We start from the raw sequence: 21,362 nt of genomic DNA on the forward strand, positions 1-21,362 counted from the left end.
GTAGCGAAACGCATTAAGTTAGGTGCATCGATTAACGAAGGCGCAAACTGCGTACCAGGAGATCCAGGAGCTATTAACGATGATATATTTTCTGATCCTTCGAAGTCGCCATTCATCAGTGATCACAAGATTCGGCAATTAATTGTTCAAAAAGGCCCTGTACAAATCGAAGATTTTGATTTTCCCGTCGAGAACGGTAGGCGTTTCTCACCTACTTTTCACACTCGGCGACAGTCACATCCTCGATGCCCTCTGCCCCTACTCATTAGTTTTATTTCAGTTTTCGATTAAATTCATTTATATCTTATATTTTTGAGTCTCCGTATGCATTGTATGCATACGACTCTCGTTATCACTTTTTACGGCTCTGGGAAATAACCACCCTCAGCTTATAATAATCTTATTCATTAAATAATGTTACGGGATAATCCTTACCTAAACAGACTAGAATATACAAACTCTCTAAGAGTAACCAGATGACCGGAAATCGCTTCTCGATATTTCCAGGTATGCAGAATCCGGCACGCACGTGCAACGGATTAAAATCCATATAGCCATCTTTGAAGTGTCTGTTTGGACAGGGTCATCCCGAACATACAGTAGAATATTTTTTATCATGTACCAAAACAAGCACGGCAATTCCCACCCGCACTCATGGAAGAGGCGGGATTAGTTAAGATAGTTTTGCATGCTACACCGTACCCAAAGGGCGGGGGTAGTTAACGGCGAATGGAAAACACAAAATCTTATCAAGACTTCCTTATTGGGCAACTCTCTTAAAGATGCTGGGAACCAATCAGGAAGTAGTTTCTCTCAATTCTCAATTCTCAGTTTTCTGAACAGTCAGTTGTTACACAGACGTTACACAGTCCTGACATAGTCGTCAGCAGTCGCTACATTTTCGTCAAGCAGTCGTTACATTTTTCGTCAAGCAGTCGTTACATAGTTGTCAGCCAGTCTTCATCAAAAAGGAGTAGCTCTCAGTTTTTTCAAGACATTCATTGCTCATTGTTTATTCGCAATTCTCATTTTCTCAAGTCTCATTCTCAGGCTTCATTTTCTAATATATCTTCTCAGTTATTAACAGTCTTCAACAAGAAATCGTTCTCTCAGTTTTAGGCAGATCAATCAGACCAGAGAATCTGTTAGAAATTCAAAAGGTCTTTTATTTTATTTAATTTAACAAACCAAAGTGCTAAAAGGGAATTTAAACCTTTCATCTTTTATAATTAAAATCATTATAAGAATTTTCTTTAAACTTAATTTCAATAAACAAATACTCGTGTGTTAAACCTTAATTGAATAAACAAATATTCGTGTGTTAAACTTACATCGCGAGTTAAACAATTAATTACCTTCAAAGCCTAATATAAGTTAAACGATCAGTAACTTTATACCAATCTCACCACCGGCCGAACACGCAGAGCCGCCCACATAGCCCGAATCAACCGTCACCAGCAAAAGGTAAGTGACCATTTTATTATCAAAGTCGGTTCAACCAAGAGGGAAAACGACATCAAAATTCAAATAATTCACCATCCGGGAGAACTAGTCCGAGCCAAGCGTTATATTTTTGGGAGTGGTTTGGTCATCAACCAACCCAGCCCATAACACGACTCAATAGTGGCGAAACAGTAACTCGACCCTGGCTTATTTACTCGAAAGAGAAAAATAGTATGTATTGTTTTTGCTGTCTTCTATTTGCGAAACCTGTCTCAACGCAGTGGCCCACAAATGGTTCCTCTGATTGGAAACATATATCGCGGGATCTTGCGTCCCACGAAAAATCCGTGAAACATTTTATGGCGTTTAAAAGTTGAAGAGAATTTGACCATTGATTAAGATCTGAAAATACAGTAGATAAAGAACACGAGCGCGTATTGAATCGGGAAATCGAGCATTGGCGTAATGTTCTGCACCGTATAATTAGTATCATACAATATCTAGCCACGCAATCTCTGGCACTGCGCGATGGCTCTAGTGAAATGTACGCGCGTAATAACGACAACTTCTTGAAGCTCATTGAACTGTTTGCAAAATTTGATCCGATAATGGCAGAGCATGTATCACGTATTAGAAACGAAGAGACGCGGTGTCATTACTTGAGCAACAGAATTCAAAATGAAATTATTTCGTTAATGTCAGAAAAAATACGTGATTCTTTAATAGATATGATAAAAAAGACAAAGTGGTACTCCATCATATTGGACTGCACGCCCGATAAAAGTCGTATTGAACAGATGTCCATTATTATCAGATTCGTAGCATATGATCAGAATCCTAAGAAATTCGAAGTGAAAGAACATTTTCTTGGATTTCTCCCTATTGCTGACACTACCGGCAAGGGACTAACAGAGGTTATCCTTGATAAGTTACAGAAATTGGGCATAGCTCTTTCTGATACGCGTGGCCAAGGCTATGACAATGGGGCAAACATGAAGGGTAAACATTCTGGGGTGCAAAATAGAATCCTACGAATGAACCCTCGTGCTTTCTCCGTCCCTTGCTCAGCTCATACTCTCAATCTCGTAGTTGGTGATGCTGCTTCTGTCACGGGTCAAACTACAGGTTTTTTTGATCTGATTCAAAAGTTGTACGTTTTTTTTTCTATTCCACGAGTAGATGGGACGTCTTGAAAGAACATATCCCATCACTGACTCTCAAAGCTGTCAGTGATACGCGTTGGAAAAGTAGGGTTGATGCCATCAAACCAGTGCGCTACCAGCTTGGAGAGATCTATGATGCACTTGTGGAAATTTCGCTCGATGATAAACGAGATAATCTATCGAAATATGAGGCTCGGTGCTTAGCCCAATCCATCGCGAATTTTAAATTCATTTGTAGCGTAATCATTTGGTTCGATATTCTGAACAAAGTTAATGTCGCATTAAAATTATTACAAAGTCCTGCTTTGAATATAGTTAATTGCTGTAACATTCTAGACAGAACCACAGCTTTTCTGAAGCAGTACAGATCTGAAAAAAGTTTTTGTAGAATACTGAACGAAGCGAAAGACTTAGCATCTGAGGTGAAAGTAGAGCCGACATTTCCCCCTAACAACACGGTTCGCGTTTGCCATAAGAAACGTAATTTCGAATACGAAGCTCGAGATGGACGTGTTACAGATCCGAAAGAACAATTTAGAACAGAATTCTTTTACCACGTTATTGATATAGCAGTAATATCAATGGAAGAGAGATTTCAACAACTACAGGAGCACAGCAATGATTTCAAATTTCTGTATGATATTCATACTCTCAAGTCTTCAACGAAAGAAGAGATAATGAAGAGCTGCAAAAATTTGCATGGAAGGTTAACGAATGGGGAGAAAATGGATATTGATGGCATTGATCTGTGCGACGAAATTATGAATCTAGCTGCAATCTTGCCGGCTGGTCAATCCCCAATTGAAGTTTTGAATTTCATCGTAAAAAATGATATACTTTCAGTTGTACCTAACGTTGTCATTGCCTTGCGGATATTGTTAACTTTACCCGTTTCAGTAGCATCAGGAGAGTGGAGTTTCTCCAAACTAAAAATTATCAGCCACGAACGCTTAGTAGGATTGGCCACTGTATCTATTGAAAGTGAATTATGTGATCGCATCGACTATCAGGAACTTATTGCAGACTTTGCAAAAGTAAAAGCACGAAAAATAAGTTTTTAGTAATGGCTACTTTTGATCAAATGAAAAGTATAGTGGTTTGGAGTCAATAAATACGGCGAAAGTGACGAACCATCGGGTCCACTATCAATTATTTGTTGATTTGTGTTTAATTTCATAGTAGTGGATTGGAGTTAATAAATACGGTGGGAGTGAAAAACCACCGGGTCCACTATTAATAATTTGTTAAGTTTTTTGAATTTTGTATTAAAACATTTGTATCAGAGAAGGCGGGTTCTCTCAGCTTGCCCCAGGTGCCACAAGGGCTAGGCGCGGCGCTGACCGTATTACTCTATATATTCGTTGTATTTTTGTTTTATGTAAACTACAGAACCGATGAAATAATTGCCCAAATTATTTTAGAGACCGAAAGTCAATCTCTCAGTCATAAATTATACTCGGAGACCAGAATTGTGAACTAAAAAGAGATTAGGTTAGATTATGATCGTGTCAAATTCTACAAATTAGGTTTCATCATATTCATTATTTATTCAACTCTTTCAACAATTTTTCACACATCGAAGACATGATTCAGTAAACTGAAGAGTGCTTTATTAGAAAAATTCGACAAACTTACCTTCTCGTATTTAAAATAGGTTAGGATGAATTAAGCTATTAAACCCAAACTGAGTTGAGCATCGTCGTTGCGCGTGTTTACCGGAATGTGCTCGCAACCAGCAGATGGCGCGCGCGAACTTTCTTCTTTATCAACGGATACAAAACACCAATTTTAGTCCATCCCGTATGAAACAAAAATTAAAATTTTCGCAACGCGAAATACGATTACGACCAAAAATAGTCACTTAAATGACCGTTTCTTGAAAAAAGTTAAAAATAGTGACTTCGTTAGAAAAAAGGTGACTAATAGTGAAAAAAGTGACTTGCTACCAGGCCTGCAATGAGAGTAATTCTGCAGACTGCAGCTCAGCCCAGCGCATGATTTTCCAAATTATAGTTAAACATAGATTTTCTTGTGAACATTGTAAAAATAAATTCAATCATTTATACGTCTATATGGATTGACCGTGAAGGCACACTCGCGGCATATTGGCGATCGAAATGAGAGCCTATGTGCTCCTGCATTTAATGAGAGAAATTCTTGCGACTCAACCTTGACTGAATACGCCCAATTAATAAAATAGACAACGCGTCCTTCCACGCACCATTTAGTACAGTTGTATCGAATGTCAACTCAATTTACATTAATCTAAAAAGAGATGTACGATATAAATGACCAGCTAGATATAATAATCGTTCAGTATATATGTTTTTAATACCGATTAATTATACCATTTAATATTATTAAACACAACATTTGCTGTATAGCGTAAGCGATTGAATTTGACTTGTAGACCGGGAGATGGTGCACGTAGGGAGCATCTCATTTTTTACAAGTATGGCACCCCTTGAGGGGTCGAATTACATCATTAATGAAAGGAAAATGATGGTCATAGCGCTGGTCGTCGGGGCGTTATCGCATGACGATTAATCGAACATGACACGACATTACACAAAAAATCTTGCATTTTCCGGTAGTTTGTGAAAAAAAAATCCGGCGGAAGCAATATGCCATACTCATGCGGCGGGGCTTAAAGTCCGCCATACTGATCGAAACAGGTAAGTTTTTTTTTTTTTAAACGATTTTTTACAGGTTTTTTTTTTTTAACTTGTTATTTTCAAACTGACATTCACGAAAATCGCCACGCCATACCGTTTTGATGGGTCTAAATAGTCGCCATACTGCCTTAAAGGAGAAGGTTTTTTTAAAGTTGTTAAACCATTTTTTACAGTATGGCATGTGGATTGTTGAATGTTCATGATACAATATTATCGTAAATATACAAGCCATACTTCACGTCGAGTGTAAAAGTAGAGTTAGAGTTTTCTCGAAACATTATTTAAAAAACGATTGGGTAAGACGTAAAATTATTTATTACAGTATGGCATCATTGTTTTCAGTTGATTTCTATATGACACTATCGAACAAAAAATACCCCATACTGTGACAATGGGGCTGAAGACTACCGCATTGTCGTTAAGATGTGGGAAAAAAAAATTCGAAACGTATTTTTACAGTATGGCATTTCGATTTTTCGAAAGTTGATATAAAAGTATACCTCAGAAAAATTGTGCCATACTTATGGCGAAGTGCAAAAGTGGTGCCACAGTGTAAAAAATCATTTAAATTCCCCATAAAATGTTACAATTTTATAATAATATTATACGTATTTGACCCTTCCCACGGGTATGGCGTTATCGGATTTCTGTTTCTAGTCATTAAAATAACTAATAAAAAAATGTTTAGGCTTTAAAAAATCGTTTAATAACTTTAAAAACCCTTCTCCTTTACGGCAGTATGGCGATTATTTAGACCCGTCAAAACGGTATGGCGTGGCGATTTTCGTGAATGTCAGTTTTAAAATAATAAGTTGAAAAAAAAAGAACCTGTGAAAAATCGTTTAAAAAAAAAAAAAAACTCACCTGTTTCGATCAGTATGGCGGACTTTAAGTCCCGCCGCATGGGTATGGCATATTGCTTCCGCCGGATTTTTTTTTCATAAACTACCGAAAAACGCAAGATTTTTTGTGTAAAAAATCATTCAAAAACCCCAATTTATCCGACATGTTCGATTAATCGTCATGCGATAACGCCGCGACGACCAGTGCTATGACCATCATTTTCCTTTCATTAATTATGTAATTCGACCCCTCAAGGGGTGCCATACTTGTAAAAAATGAGATGCTCCTTACGTGCACCATCTCCCGGTCTATTGTTCTACAGCTTTTCTGTATTTGAAACCAAATTCTCTCGTCGACATTACCTTTATATAAATTCACACACTTTATCATTTCTCATTTGATTTTTATATCATTCATTGTTATCGTTCATGTTCCATAACCAAATCGCTTGAAGAATGTATTCTATCTTTCACCGGTTTAATTCATATTTAACCATTCATTTTGAACGATCACCTATCCCATTTTATTATTAGTATATTTTAGTAAATATAGTATTAAATTGGCCTCAACCATTTGAAAAACTCTCACGAGGGCCTGTATAGGACTAACAATAAGCAACAACGTACTCACATATTAAGGGCTTATCGAAAGGTAGGTCTTTCTTACTTCTAATTTTTATATAGATATGTGGGAGCAACCATTGATTATTTCAAATCATCATCTATAACCTCTCTTTCACGTCTCACCCCCAGTCACATAAGCTAAAATCATTTTCTTTGTTTCGACTGCATTCATAATAAAATCCTGATTGTTTTTCGTTTTATTGTTGACAGTCACCTGGCCCATACTTATCCGACCATTGATCTGTTAAACTCACTGAAATTACGCTGCGGCAAACCTAGGTTCTAACACAAAAGGGCAGCTACTTGGAAATTGGCATTCTATGTATCACTCACTGTCCCGATCCGTCTTTCAATGACCTGCCAATCACTGACTTCATCTACCTATCCATAAGCACCATTGACTTTCCAGTAACAAGCGGTATGCAACTAAAACTAACTGTTACCATATGAAACAAACTATGGACTGTATAAACATAAAATTGTAGTACAAATGCATGACTGTTTGATATGAGTTATGATTTTCGTTTTGAATGTCATTGTTGTTCGGTTTGTTTTTTACAGAAAGAAAGATGATAACCTTTACTACGATTTGTTATTGTTTTATCATAGCTATAGATTTATTTTTAAATGTCAATTCATGAAGAAACCTATGCTGCAGCGACATATATTGGTTAGGTTAGGTTAGGTTAGGTTAGGTTAGGTTTATTTTTAAATGTCAGAAAATTTATTTTTAAATGTCAATTCATGAAGAAACCTATGCTGCAGCGACATATATTGGTAATTGGTAAATTAATGTTAAGAATTTAATACCGTATAAAATAGGTAATTGGTAAATTAATGTTAAGAATTTAATACTGTATAAAATATATTCTTATACTGAGACTGAAAAATTTCAGCTATACTTGTTGTGTTAGGCTGCTAAAAAATAGAATGTAAAAAAAAATAATTGTCATTTATCGTTTCACTTCGCAGTGTATTCATTACTTGTTAGAAAATTGAGGTAGACGTATATGGTCACGGATTATGTCGTTCGAGCGCTGCGTCGGCGATTTAAGGTTTGGAATCGGTCCAGCTATACCTACGCAAGGATTCCTGTAACTTTCCTAGTCCCTAGTGCGAATACGGGTGTTTTTTAAATATTTTAAAACGGTCCGCAGGCGCATGATGACGGTCACTAATCCATCTGCTCGCTTGCCCAGCACAAGTCCTCGGAAGACTTTTTGGGGACACATCCTACCGGGTATTATAGCTATTGGTAGTGATTATTATTATTCACGTAATCGTGCGCAAATTGATTGGCTGCATTACTATTTTGGTTTCTCATTATGGATAAGTCATAAAATTATCATCTAGGAATGCTACACACACACAGGCATAAGAGTTGCGGTTCACTTACAATCAGTTCATTGGTTAGTACAGTACAGCAATATCATTGCCGCATTCTTACAAAAAGTCACAAAATCTAGGCAAAAACATCTGAAATGTAAAAAAATCCGCCAAGTTACTGAAACCGAATCACAATAAAAGTTCAAGAATAATTTACATTCAGCTATTGCCCGTCTCTGTCGTGAAATTAGGAATGAGCCTCAAGTCCTACGATCTCTCAACAAGTAGTTATACGTCGTGAAGTCAGACCTCGCTGTTTCGTGTAGTGAAATCGAAACATCATTCCAAGTGCTACGTACTTGGCGGGCACATTTTTGTTGAAAATCAATTACGAATGCTATAGCAACAGAGTAATCATGGAGTTTAATCCATCGCATAACTTCGCGGAATGATGAGGTGAGAATATTAATTGTATATGTTCTTTACAGTGTAGGATGATATTTATTCAATCGTGTAGAATAACAACTCGATGCTGTATGGACAGTATCGTTGAATACATTACGTGGCACAAGCGACCAAAGCTTTAATATGTACAATTTACCTGTCAATTATTGTCCTTGCTCGTTGGCTAAAAAAATATTTTTATTTTTACCAACCATGTTCGAAGATGCTTATAATAACGTAATAAAGAGATATCTAAGGCCTGCATGGAAAGGAATTAATGGGTTCTCTGTGCGTAGTGAGCACACGTCGAGTCGAAGAAAGCTCACAGCAAAAAATAAGTGTGAAAAAAACGGATATATCTGGAATCAAAGAGCTTCTGTTGGAGTCTAGAGATTGATTATTATTATAGGAATATTCGCTGACGCCATGACGCACCGACCTTATTCGTTTGTAGACAAATGATCAAGCATCTGATGATTGAATATTATATCGGCACCACCCGTTCCCGAGTGTATGAGGAGTGAGAATATAACTTCGTTACAATGAGTATATATTTTTCGAAAATCGTTGCGTGCCAGTATACGGTAGTCCTGGGGTGCAGGCGCCCTCGACGCCTGCGCGCCAGCGCGTATATACACTCGCACGCAACGATTTTCGGGCTGCAATCAACAACAATTGATTTTTAATAAATTAACGAAACGCACTTGTGCAGTCAAAATTTAAAATATACGATAATATTACGGTTCAAAGCTAATTGATTAATAGACTGAATCCTATGAAGTCCTTATTCTATAAAATATGCAATGAAAACTGCAAGTGGCAAAAAAAGTAACAAATCCAATACGTTAGTAATATTAAACAATCTGTCATCAACCAGTCTTTCCGATGCACAATTCCCTTCGTTAAAACAAAAATGAGTCCATTGATTGATGGTAACCGATAGTCTTGGAGACGAAATTATTAGACGGGATCACACACGTCACGAACAAGTAGGACCGTTTCGATAAAAAAAATTTAAAGCGAATGTGCCTCCCAAGTACGTAGCGCTTGGAATGATGTTTCGATATCACTACACGAAACAGCGAGGCCCGACTTCACGACGTATACCTACTTGCTGAGAGATCCTAGGGCTTGGGGTTCTTTCCTTATTTCACGATAGAGTCTGGCAATGTCTAAATTGTTCTTGAATTTTTATTGTGATTTGGTTTCGGTAACTTGGCGGATTTTTTTATATTCCAAATGTTTTTGCCTAAATCGATGTTAGTAATCCGAGCGTCGCATTCGCTCCTCAGCGCCGCGTTTGTTTACATGGATTATAAGACCCATAATCTGTATGCAGTATAATCTGCTTAATATACAGTGCGTAGGACTTTGTTATTACAATTCTAGAGATTGCTGTGAAGGTAATATTCACTTACCGCACGCTCCGCAGGCGCGGTAAAACAAACTTACCGTACGCTACGTCAAAACCTTATTTTGTTTGAGACTGCTTTAATACTGCTTACTCATCATATAGTCATATCGATACATCAGGTAAAAGAGCTGATTATTAGTTCGTGTTATAAAGTCAAATTAAATGTGTGAAGCACTGTAACTGAGTACTTTTGGTTGTTTCAACAATTATTCCTTCATCCGCGGAATGTTACGTGAAAGCCAGGTATACTTCAAATACTCGTAGTACGAATAATAAACTAGCAGAGAAATCAATTGCTGCTAATTGATTACCAACTTGATTATTCTACGCGAAGATTGCCTACACCCATTGCATTTTTTTCTCTTTCTTAACCGGTTCGTGGTAAACAAGGTTCTCAGCAATCTTAATAGTATAATTGTAAATATGAGGGTACTGTTATATTACTCCATATTTTATTTAGTTATCTTGACGAATGTTATTCTGACAAATAATCCTTACTACTGCAAGATATGTAAGTTCAAAAGGATATCCCCAGGTACAATACGCGAATTAGTGACCGCAAGAAACGCGATTATCGTCAAATCAGCTTCTGTTGATCGTGAAATTCACCTCAACACTTGGGACTCCAAATATTATGTATAAGTGTGCTCTTTCAAACACGATGAACTCGTTACTTCACGTTCACGTGATAATGTAATGTCTAAAAGAGTATTTTACGCATTTTCTTTTCAAAAATAAGATTTCTTTTTATTGCAATGTTACTGTGGAATAGTCGGCAGATTGACTCATGTATGTAAAGTTCTATTTAAACTATAAATATTACCGTATAGTACATTTTCAGTACAAGGGTATTGAATTATTAGCATACTGTAAATACTGAAGCATTGAGCGTAAGAAAAATTTGATTGTTGCAGACCATGTGCCATAAGCTGATGCAACAATTGTAATGATGAAGAATACTAATAACAAGCTGCACCACAACATGAATTATTGACAAAGATAAGCATCTAGGAATCAAACACGTATTACACAATTAAAATAATTTTATAAGAAGTGGACTTTTTGAACAGTTTTTTTTTCATTGACTCGACATGAATGTACACGTAATATGAATAAACTATGGAAAAAAATATAAAGCTGAGCAGGTTATCAGCGCGGCACAGTGAATAATGAGGAACATTTAATAAACCCCTTTATGCTCCATGTACATAACATGTAAATATTGAATAATAGATTTTTAAAAATATAAAAAAGTGGTGTTCGGTACCAGAGATTTGGAGGTTTGTAACACTTTATTTACACACTACTGCGGGTCAATACTTCGCAGAACTAGTGACCATAGCAATTTTGCGTAGACGCAACACCATTACCAAACCTGAAGAGTCTGCAACTGGTAAATATGGGATTTCTTCGAGTCGCGACCTTCTGTGACTTTTACACACATCGCTTCTTTCGCTAGCACCTGAAGTTAGGAAAGCCAATAGTCTTGCGTGGTCACACTTCCCCCATTTTGCAACCGTCTCTTAATGGGGTGGGGTGGTCGATATTCTCAATATATGTACATACAAAGAGCGAAGTAGCCGTTACCGCCTTGCTTATGGAAGAGTGGCAGTCACATGCCCGATACCGCCGAGTCACGGTTGAGCTCCGCTCTTCGTTGTAAGGTTCCATCTGCAATATCGTTTTGCCGCTTTTCGAGGAATTCGTGGAATCTAACAAATACAAGGAAAACGAGAAACATCACTCTATATGTTGACCTTGGACATACTTCTGATCATCCACCATATGCCAAGCTCGTCAAAGGTATGAATACCGATAAAACTTTAAAAACAACTATGTTTGAAACCCACGGCTGCTAAATCTCGCTCGGGGTTAGTATGCCGAGTATAGCTGATTATTGTGTTCGTTCACTCGCTATGCTCGCTCACTCGATTGGATAAACCATATTGTCAGTGGTTTACCAGATATTTGTAAAATAGTGACTATTTTTAATTATATACATATAGGTGTGTATGTACGCGTGTGTGTATATGTGTGTGTGTGTGTGCAGTATACTTATACTCTACCTAGTGAATCTCGAAGTCCAGTTAATAATGGTCTTGATGAATATTGAATGTTGATCATTACAATATATTTACGATTACATAATATTGTACTGGTACATATAATTGTACTGGTACTCTTGTTACGATCGCGAACTTGATCGTGGATAAGCGTTTTCAGACGTTTTCAAATATTTGGATGATACAATATCTCAATATACGTGAGAACATATAACTATGCAATAAAATCTTTATATTGTGAATCGCCTCCATCTATATACCCTCAAAATAAAACAGGAATGTTATTTACAATATTTTAACTTTTTAATGGGGCATTTTCCGTGAAATGTACCGGCCGCAGGCTTCACCTCTTTGACGTTTTTTGCAAATCGTGCAAAAAAAGTGACCATACGAGAAGATTTTCAGATCTTTTAGCGACTGATTTAGTGAGCATCGGGTGCTTCCAATTCCGGTTAATTCGATTTTTCGATTCTTGTATGCGTCAATTTGACGCCGCTTTGAAGCTTGTTTCTCAAGCTTCTCGCCCGTATCTCTGCCTTCGGATTTTTTTTAAATATTTTTTTCCGAAGCACCGTGTGTAGAGAAGAATCACTGAAAAGGACATGTTGGGATGGCGAGTTGTTACAGAGCAAGGAATTTTCGTGAAGTACGCAGCTGCGGGAAATACTATTTATTGAACACAAATTTTTTGTCAACATTTCTTTGCAAAGTCTATCAACACATTAAAACATGATGCAGAGATATTTCGTGATCAAGTCTATAATTCAAGTTATAATTAAGTCAAGTCAAGAGTTCATAATACGAATGAAGTCCAAATGTCTAGAGTGTCATAACTACTTTTGTAACTTCTAATGATTAAACTATCTTTAGTTATGGAACAGTAGTTATGATACTTTAGACATTTGGATTTCATTCACATTATGAACTCTTGACTTGACTTAATTTTAATTTGAATTATAGACTCGACCTTCGCCGGAGGAACATAGTTTTGTATGTGTTTTTTTTTTATAAAAGTGCAATTATCTGTTAAAATTTCAAATGCTACCACGAAGGCAGATATGTGGCAAGAAGCTTGAAAAACAACCTTCAAACCGTGTCTATAGTTAGGAAGTTTCCATCTCTTACAATGCTGAAATGAAAAAAGCGAAAAATCGAACAACCGAAATTGGAAGCGCCCGGTACTCAATAAATTAATCGCTAAAAATCGAATGTGATTATTCTTATTTATTTATTCATATAAATGACTTATTTACTAAGACAAAATCTTTTCAGATAAAAATCAATATAAACCTACACGATAGTTACTCCCAAACTAAGCTCTCTTCGTACATGATTCTCTTAGAACTATCACAAACTATTTCCAAGTCAAGGTAAAGATATCATCATACATAAAACTGAAGTTGCGAACACAAAAAATAGTAACGTTGGAATTCATGTAAATAATAATTGATCAAGCTGTACTAAAAAATCTAAACTACAAGCTGTAAAAATATATGTCAATTTTGGCATGTACAGATTTATACACGTAAGAGTAACACCTGCATTCTCTTTACTCTGTAATCCCGAATATGATTATACAACAACACTTCTGCCGGGTGAGCAAACTTATTAAAATGAGCCGGAAAGTAAATTCTATGTGAGTGGTGATGAGTTATTAACTAAATAATGTTACTTTTTTCATACTTTCGACCCTGCAGACTTATCATAAGCAATATCCGTAAGTCAATTATGATTATTTTTCTTACTTCTGCCTAGGTATATGAACAACCGGAAAATAAATTTTTTATTCATTTGAGAATAATCAAATTGGCAGCATCTATTTGGTATTTTTTATGCTTGATTTTTTTAAGTTCAATGTAATTCAGGGGTCTCTGTTGTCGTCGTGATGTTGTCCCACTTATTACGTGAAAACATGATATTATAATTGTGCTTCTAGGGTGTTCCTCGATTTTTTCACACTTAATACAATGATTTTGATAATACACACGCTAGAGATAATTTACCGTCGAAAAAATCTTATATAATACTTTTCGTGAATGTAGTGACGTCTCACCATATCACCATCTCCATTTTTTCTGGGATTCTGGAAACTCAAGTCACTTCATTCATACAAGCAACTGATTTTCGCAAACCAAACTAAAGTAACGTAAGCACAGCAATTTACAAATTCAATCATTTGAAATACTGATTGTGAGTAGGCTGTTCAAGTACAGAAATGCTTTCCTGTGATATTGGAAGAGGAATACGATGCGTCCTTGGAATACTTTTGATATTACTCACTAATATCTAACAGAACCATGGAGCACGGTTCTACTGAATTCGCTGACACTTCCTGTTGTGTTTTTCGTCTTCATATCTGAAAACACAAAACTGACAAATTTTAAAGATATGGACATCACTTTCAATAGATGATTCCTATATAATCAATATTTGATCGTCTAATCAAATATCCAAACAAGGAATCGGAAATCCAAGTAATCAAAAACTTTCGAATCACTTTAACAATGTAACCGATGTACTCTCTGACTGAAAGTATACTGTTTTCACGTTATTTGACGTTATCATACTTTTTCCATATATTGGTGTTAATTATTAAATGATGAAACTATTGAAACACGTTTTTCGAGAACTGGTTATGAAATAGTACAAATGTAGAACAGAGCAAGTAAATATACGAAAAAAAGTAAACGTTACAGTAATTAAAGTAATGAAAACTAAAAAAAACGACAATAGCAAATTATTATCTTGAATTTGTATAAATACTGAAAGTAATTCTTCTTGCAATTTAACATATCCAGTTACAATTGTGGCCTTTCGTTTTTGTTTATGACGTGTACACCGTACTTTATGACAATGAGCAAATCAATAACTCACGACGTGTGGATTGCGGGCTGTGAAAGCAGTGAATCATGGCGGACCATGTGCTGTTGCTAGACCTCCTGAAGCAACATCAAAATTATCCGCTGATTTTGCTGATAAACAATGACAAATGTAGATGAATTGTATCAATTACGATTTATCTGTCTTTATACTGTACTTGCGAATCACCGATAGAAGTCTTCCAAAAAATACTCACAAAATAATAATTCCAATAATCAATTAAATCAATTGAAAAAATATTGCCACTGTCTTACCGTGAGTAACGGCCAAGAAGTGTCGCTGTAGATGAGACGGGAGCCAACCATTTTTGAAGAACGTGATATAATACCATCACAAACGGATCATAGATTATATGTCACGTACACAAAGGACTATTGTATAACTATGCTACACACACACACAAATCCTTAAAACACCTTTCCCCCATTCTGAGAAGAAAGGATCTCTTGAAGATCGTGATATTTTCAAAATTAATAACATCACTAATCCTGCACGTGAAAGTTGAGGAACGCGACTCCTAAACTTACAATTCACACTTACCCTGAAGAGGCGTTTCTTTCAGACACTTTTATTGATAATAATGAAAATAATAATGATGTTAATAATAGATTGAAGTCTCATAACTTATGTAATACACTGGCTTGATAATTAACCGAAGACCACATAAAGTTGCGTATTTATGTATATCATCTGTAATTGCAAGCAAAATAATTTTTTTTTTTACCTACACGAACCTACACGATGCTGACTCACAAGCCGAGCCCTCTTAGTTCACGAGTCACTTAGAACTACCTCAAAACATTGCCACGTCAAGGTCAAAATGTCTTCATGCATAATACTGAAATCGATACATAAAAAAATTAATGCGATTTTACATGTAATCTAAAATATAAACAACGCTTGTATTTGGATTCATAAATTCAAAAATCAATCAAGCTGTATTGATAAATCTTAAATTCAAGCCGTAAAACTGTATGTAATACTCGGTAAAATGTGATTATGGACAGCATGCGGCATTGAAATGTAAAATAAATTTTTTCGTTAGATATACGAGTAACAGATCACAAGTACAGTTTTTGAATATGGTAGGTATTAGTGATGTAACGAATATTCCCATTCCTATTCGCATTCGCATTTGCAAAAATCGTGCGAATATTTCGCCCATGTGACTGTCACAAATACGTCATATTTTTCTCATGAGAATTTGTGAAAATAATATAAAATAAGAGAAGTAACATTAGTTTGATAATACACTTTTATAAAAAAAAATTTTGTCTTCACGTTTGAATCACATTGTAACCTCAAAATTAATTTGTCTCTGTTATTAATTTTTCATTAAATAATCAATCAAACGATTGGCTTCGTTCGGATCGACCTGGCAATTTCTGAAATAAGATCCAAACTGCACTAGTGTGTGTGCGACTTGCATGGGATGCTTTCCGATATTGGCTCGCAGTGCTGTCAACAAGCTTTTATTTCTCTTGCGTAGCCCAGTTCGTAAGGAGCTCTGCCTCTATTCTATTAGGGAGTTTTTAGCGCTGCCAGTTAACTTCGAAACGCACCCATGGTGTAGCTGTCAGTCAAACAATCGTCAAATTTTAGCCCCAGAGAAATGGCGCTAGATTCAAAAATGTATATTCGCATCCCCATTCGCATTCGCGAATATTTCAAAATTTACATTCGTTACATTACTAGAACGTACAATTACCATACGACTTACTCAATTATTTTATACATTAATTTTCTGAATGGAAGCATTTATTTTAGGTATAACATTACAGTCAGTCCATGTTTCATATACCTCTTGTGATACTTTTATCGACTTGCTAGATTTTCGCGTTATGTTTTCAACTCAACCGACTCGGACCGACGCCGCGACCGACTTCTCAAAGACAAGGACGGACGATGCGGCATAAAGCGGCAGAAAGAACAGCGAAATCAGCCTAACCTGACGATCGACGACAGCGCGGCGATTCTTGACCAGCCAGATTCGGTTCAAATAGTCGAAGCATGAGGTACATTTGAAAAAAATAAAATCCTCGTATAATCCAAGCACCGAGTGTATTTGCAAAACATAAAATCCTGATAAGAGATTTTTCGATGGGAATATGTTTGTGGGTGGCCCCTAACTGTAAAACCAAGGTCTTGCCACTATTGGGCACGAGCGTTAGCCGCCATCTCGAAAAATACATTTTTATCAATATCTCGTAAACGGTGCGTCGGACGATGAATATGATATAAAATGTATTTGTAGAAAAATAAATTTTCTATCACTTTTTCCAATAACTTTTTTTTCTACAGTTAATATTTTTCGAGATATACTCAGTTGAAATATTCCAATTGTGGTTTTTGTTAAATATTTCTTCAACAGTTAGTAACGATATAATAAGTAAAGTAAAAGTAACTTGAACTTACGCGGCTTGTGCAAATCTGCAACGCTTCATAGCATTTCAAAATTAATATAAACGCTCTCTCTCATTTGCAGTGGGCGATATCGAATCACCTGCTCACCAGACGAATAATACCTTGCTCTTTGCGGGAAGACGCCGAGGCGACAAATCGCTAAGAATTCCTCGTACGACGCAAGCCTTTTTTCATTCAACCCCTTTTAGTTTAGCCATGTAATTTAATTTGATCAAACGTGGTTAAAAGTTTAATTGTACACGTCTTTGCTTCGAAAATTCCACACATTAGATTTAATCTTACTGGCGTCATAATCAATAATTGGTGACGATGAATCATTGATTCTTCACATAAGCACCTCATCATCTACGGAGCCGTCGAGCTGTATCCTTTCCTGGAAGATCCGAGCTAAGTTACAGAAAGTAATGAATCGTAGATACCTGTGCCACATTCATTCATTTATCGTTGAATATATTGAGGTGATCGTTTATCGTTTGAAATTTGTAAGGTATTATTTTAAGCTTCGCTGTAACTTCGAATCATTAGCCAAAAGTAGAGTCATGAAAGCAGCAAGCTTGCCTTGATCAATCCATAATTAACAGAATTCAGCATATTTTTAGGGTAATGGGTTTGGATGAATGATCTTTCTTTCTTGTACATGATGCAGCTACATTATACAATTTTCTCCTGTTTCACGTCTTTCAAGTTTTTCTTTTATTATAAATGTTTTTACTCAGATTTTCATATATAATCATAAAATTCGTGTTCATTATGCATTTCAACCTTTCATGCCCCTGAGTACGGTACATTTGCGTGAGTTAGATATAAGATTTGTGGCGAAAAGCGAATGCTAGAAGATAACGTCACAAGTTCGAGACACAAAAAAAATGCTACCGATAAAACGTGTAGAGCCCAACATTTTTAATAAATTATATCTTCGTCTTTTTCTTGTAAAATTATTAGTTGATGAGGTATAGTGCGGTAAGTTGGTACGCATATCACAAAGAATAGGGACGCAGCAGGTTTCGAAAAATATGTATCGTGCCGCGCCAAGTTCTCATATACATTATAAAATTAATTCAATAAATGTGCAATGTTTTTAGCATTATGATACATAAATGAATGTTCATGTTATACGATGCATACACGTAAACATACCTATAAAGAGATGCGACAGTGATGGCACCAAGTCTTGATGAAGGTGAATGTACATCGGCACCTACACTAGTAAAATTTTTTTAATTTGTCCGTGATTTTTAAAATTGAAATTTTGTTAATTTCTTTTCTAACATTTTTTTTCAGTGTTTAAATAAATTTTCATTTCATTTTCAAATAATTCTTCAAAATATTAACTATCCAAACTTTATTCCTATACACCATATTATATCTTTCAATAAAAGTTATTATTGGTATTAATTCTTATAAGTCAAGTAATATCGTTATCCTTGCACATTAAAAATTTTGATTCTATTTTTTTCTCATATTATATATAGACTATAACCAACATGTTCGCTTATCGCTAATTTCGCATACTTAAGGGTGATTTTTATTATGATTATATCTCATCAATTATTGATTTTACAGAAAAAAAAGCTTGGGATAAAATTTGTTGAAAATTTGTGCTCTACAAGTTTGATTTGTAACATTTTTATGTATCTAGAATTATTGACGAGAAATTTAACAAAAACCACAATCGAAATTTTTGAAATGATTCTATCTCGAAAAATGTTGACTATAGAAAAAAATTTATTGGAAAAAGTGATAGAAAATTAAATTTCCTACAAATACTTTACACTTAGGGGCCACCCACTAACATATTCTAATCGAGAAATCCGTTAACATGATTTTGTGCTTCTTAGCCCCCTTTTTGGTGTTCTGACGGTTGGACTAGAATAAAAGTGCTTCACGGACAGTCATTACCAAATGAAATAAAGAGCTTGCTGCGTCATACCTTGTAAGAGCCCGGGCAGTCTCAGCTAGGGGTTGATCTCTAATTTTGAGTCATTCGGAAGATATAAAGATTCCAATGGCAAACCGCCACTTTGAATTTTGTTTTTCCGCTCTCTTCTAAGTTTCAGGCATAGCGCTAAAATTTATTCTGAAATAAAAATCTCAATATCAGAACATTTCAAAGCGCAGTTGGTCAAAATCTGCGATAGGAGCTGCACCGAGAAATACTGTATGCGATTTTCTCTGGTATCTTTGTAATAATTCGTATTATTGTAATTTTCCGTTATATCACTGATTGTATCGAATCTTTAATGAATTTTTGTGATGTTCAATTTTGAGAATTTTACTAATTAAAATTCATTAATCAAACGATCATGTTGCTTTTTCCGGCAACATTATATTTTAAATTACACTCTTCCATTTCGTTTGATCAGAATTAGTCCAGGCAGTGAGGGCGAAATTTCAGCGAATAAAAATAATAAATACGAAAGTTTTGAAAATCGTTGAAAATGTTGATTTTGGCTCACTATTAAACGTGTTAAAGGTCCTGAACAATTGAAGCTCCGGAATCACCGTCATCTTGGGAAAAAAGGCGCTCTTTAATGGTTTTCGGCGTATAACTCATTATTTATCAACTTTATCGGAAAAATCGAAGTAACAAAAATTGACGATCAATAAGTCGTCTACAAAAAAGATTCAGTTCATTTTTTCGTAAATCTAATATTTCTTGAGTAAATGGACGACGAACTTGGAGTAGACCGATAAATTGCTCCAAACAACTTTTCTAGGCGCGTAGACTTACAAAGTAACGAAAATTACAACTTGTTTTACCTAAAATATATGGATAGTTTTAGGTCAGGTATAATACCATTATAGCCTGTTGAGAGTATTGTCGTATGTTTTTGGAAAGTATATAACTTGTAGCTCAGGGACACGAACTTCTTGATGATAATGTACCTTCTAAGGGCGGTTTTTGGCGGTACTATATCTGCGACATGACAGCCACTAAGGGGAGATATACACCTAGGAGCCGGAAAAAGGTCATTTTTGTAATTTTTTCAAGGAAAACTATTTGAATTTTCGGATTGAGGTTTTAATTATCTAAAAGTATGTACTGTAACGTGGCATTTCAGAATGGCTCGTTACAAGGCTAAAAATCTAAAGGAAACTACCGAAAACGCGTCCCTGGCGGGGTACTCCAAGCAAGCTCGATACGATATAGGCGAAAAATACTAGTTACTAATATTTTCTGTACAAATTTTGTAATCCCGCGCTTCGGCGCAAAGCTAAACAGGTACCGCGACCACGATCATCGAGGGATCAACACGTTTCTTTGATTCACCGAGGGATCGACAACTACCGAAAACTACAGTTCCAGCCACCGACGAATTCAGCTACCGTTTCGTAATCATGAATCTCCCGTACAACTTTGAATGCCTACTTTTTCGGATGCCGTAAGTTCGACATCAAGGGCAGACCGCGGCCTGTCGTTCACCGACTTACCGGCCAGGAGCCGGACCGAGCCTAAAACACTACGTCCAAAGTTGATAAAGCCCTCGTCCTGAGGATCGACGCAGCCTCCCTGTCAGTAAGGGCTACAATCATTGTGAGTCATGGTCCACGGACGATGAGGTGCTGTAAGCCGCCGTGTGACTGCATGGTCTTCGTGATATATCGTGGGCAGTTGGCCACTGCCTAGACGACGAAGCCGGTGGAGGCAAACAATGTGGAGTTGCACTCCATCCGGTAACCTTCCGGAGGTAGCCTACGTACCTGCCTTCGTGGAGGGAACCCCCAATAACAGGCAACCTGGACCGTACGACGCAGCAGACGAAGAAAAGTACGTGTGATGTCAACTACGCTCATCTAGCGGTAATCGTCGATAACGCGTAGCCGATATTCGCCAGAGGGATGACCCAATTATGGTGGGGATTGAATGACCACCGAAGGGGAAGAAGAATCACCTGACGACACCGGCGAGATCGCTGATCCGGACTCCGAACTCTGCCTATTCTACGCTCAACCCGCCAGGAGACAGCTTCGCTACCACCTCGCTCTCGTTTAGTTAGAAATCCTCAACCTTATCGCTTATTCCTCTGCCGCTATCGCTATCGTTACCTTTTTCGCACCCACTA

The 21,362-nt window shown here is 36.4% G+C and overlaps 1 protein-coding gene across 1 annotated transcript; it reads left to right on the forward strand.

Annotated features, from left to right (window-relative positions):
* The first annotated feature begins 2,171 nt into the window (after nt 1-2,171).
* On the forward strand, nt 2,172-4,806 carry LOC124409341 (zinc finger MYM-type protein 1-like). The gene is made up of 5 exons (XM_046886902.1): nt 2,172-2,568; nt 2,667-3,640; nt 3,789-3,810; nt 3,890-4,077; nt 4,696-4,806. Exons 1-5 carry the CDS (start codon nt 2,172-2,174, stop codon nt 4,804-4,806), a joined length of 1,692 nt encoding a protein of 563 aa, XP_046742858.1.
* The last annotated feature ends 16,556 nt before the right edge of the window (nt 4,807-21,362 follow it).

Source organism: Diprion similis, chromosome 1, assembly GCF_021155765.1.
Source record: "Diprion similis isolate iyDipSimi1 chromosome 1, iyDipSimi1.1, whole genome shotgun sequence".
NCBI lineage: Eukaryota > Metazoa > Arthropoda > Insecta > Hymenoptera > Diprionidae > Diprion > Diprion similis.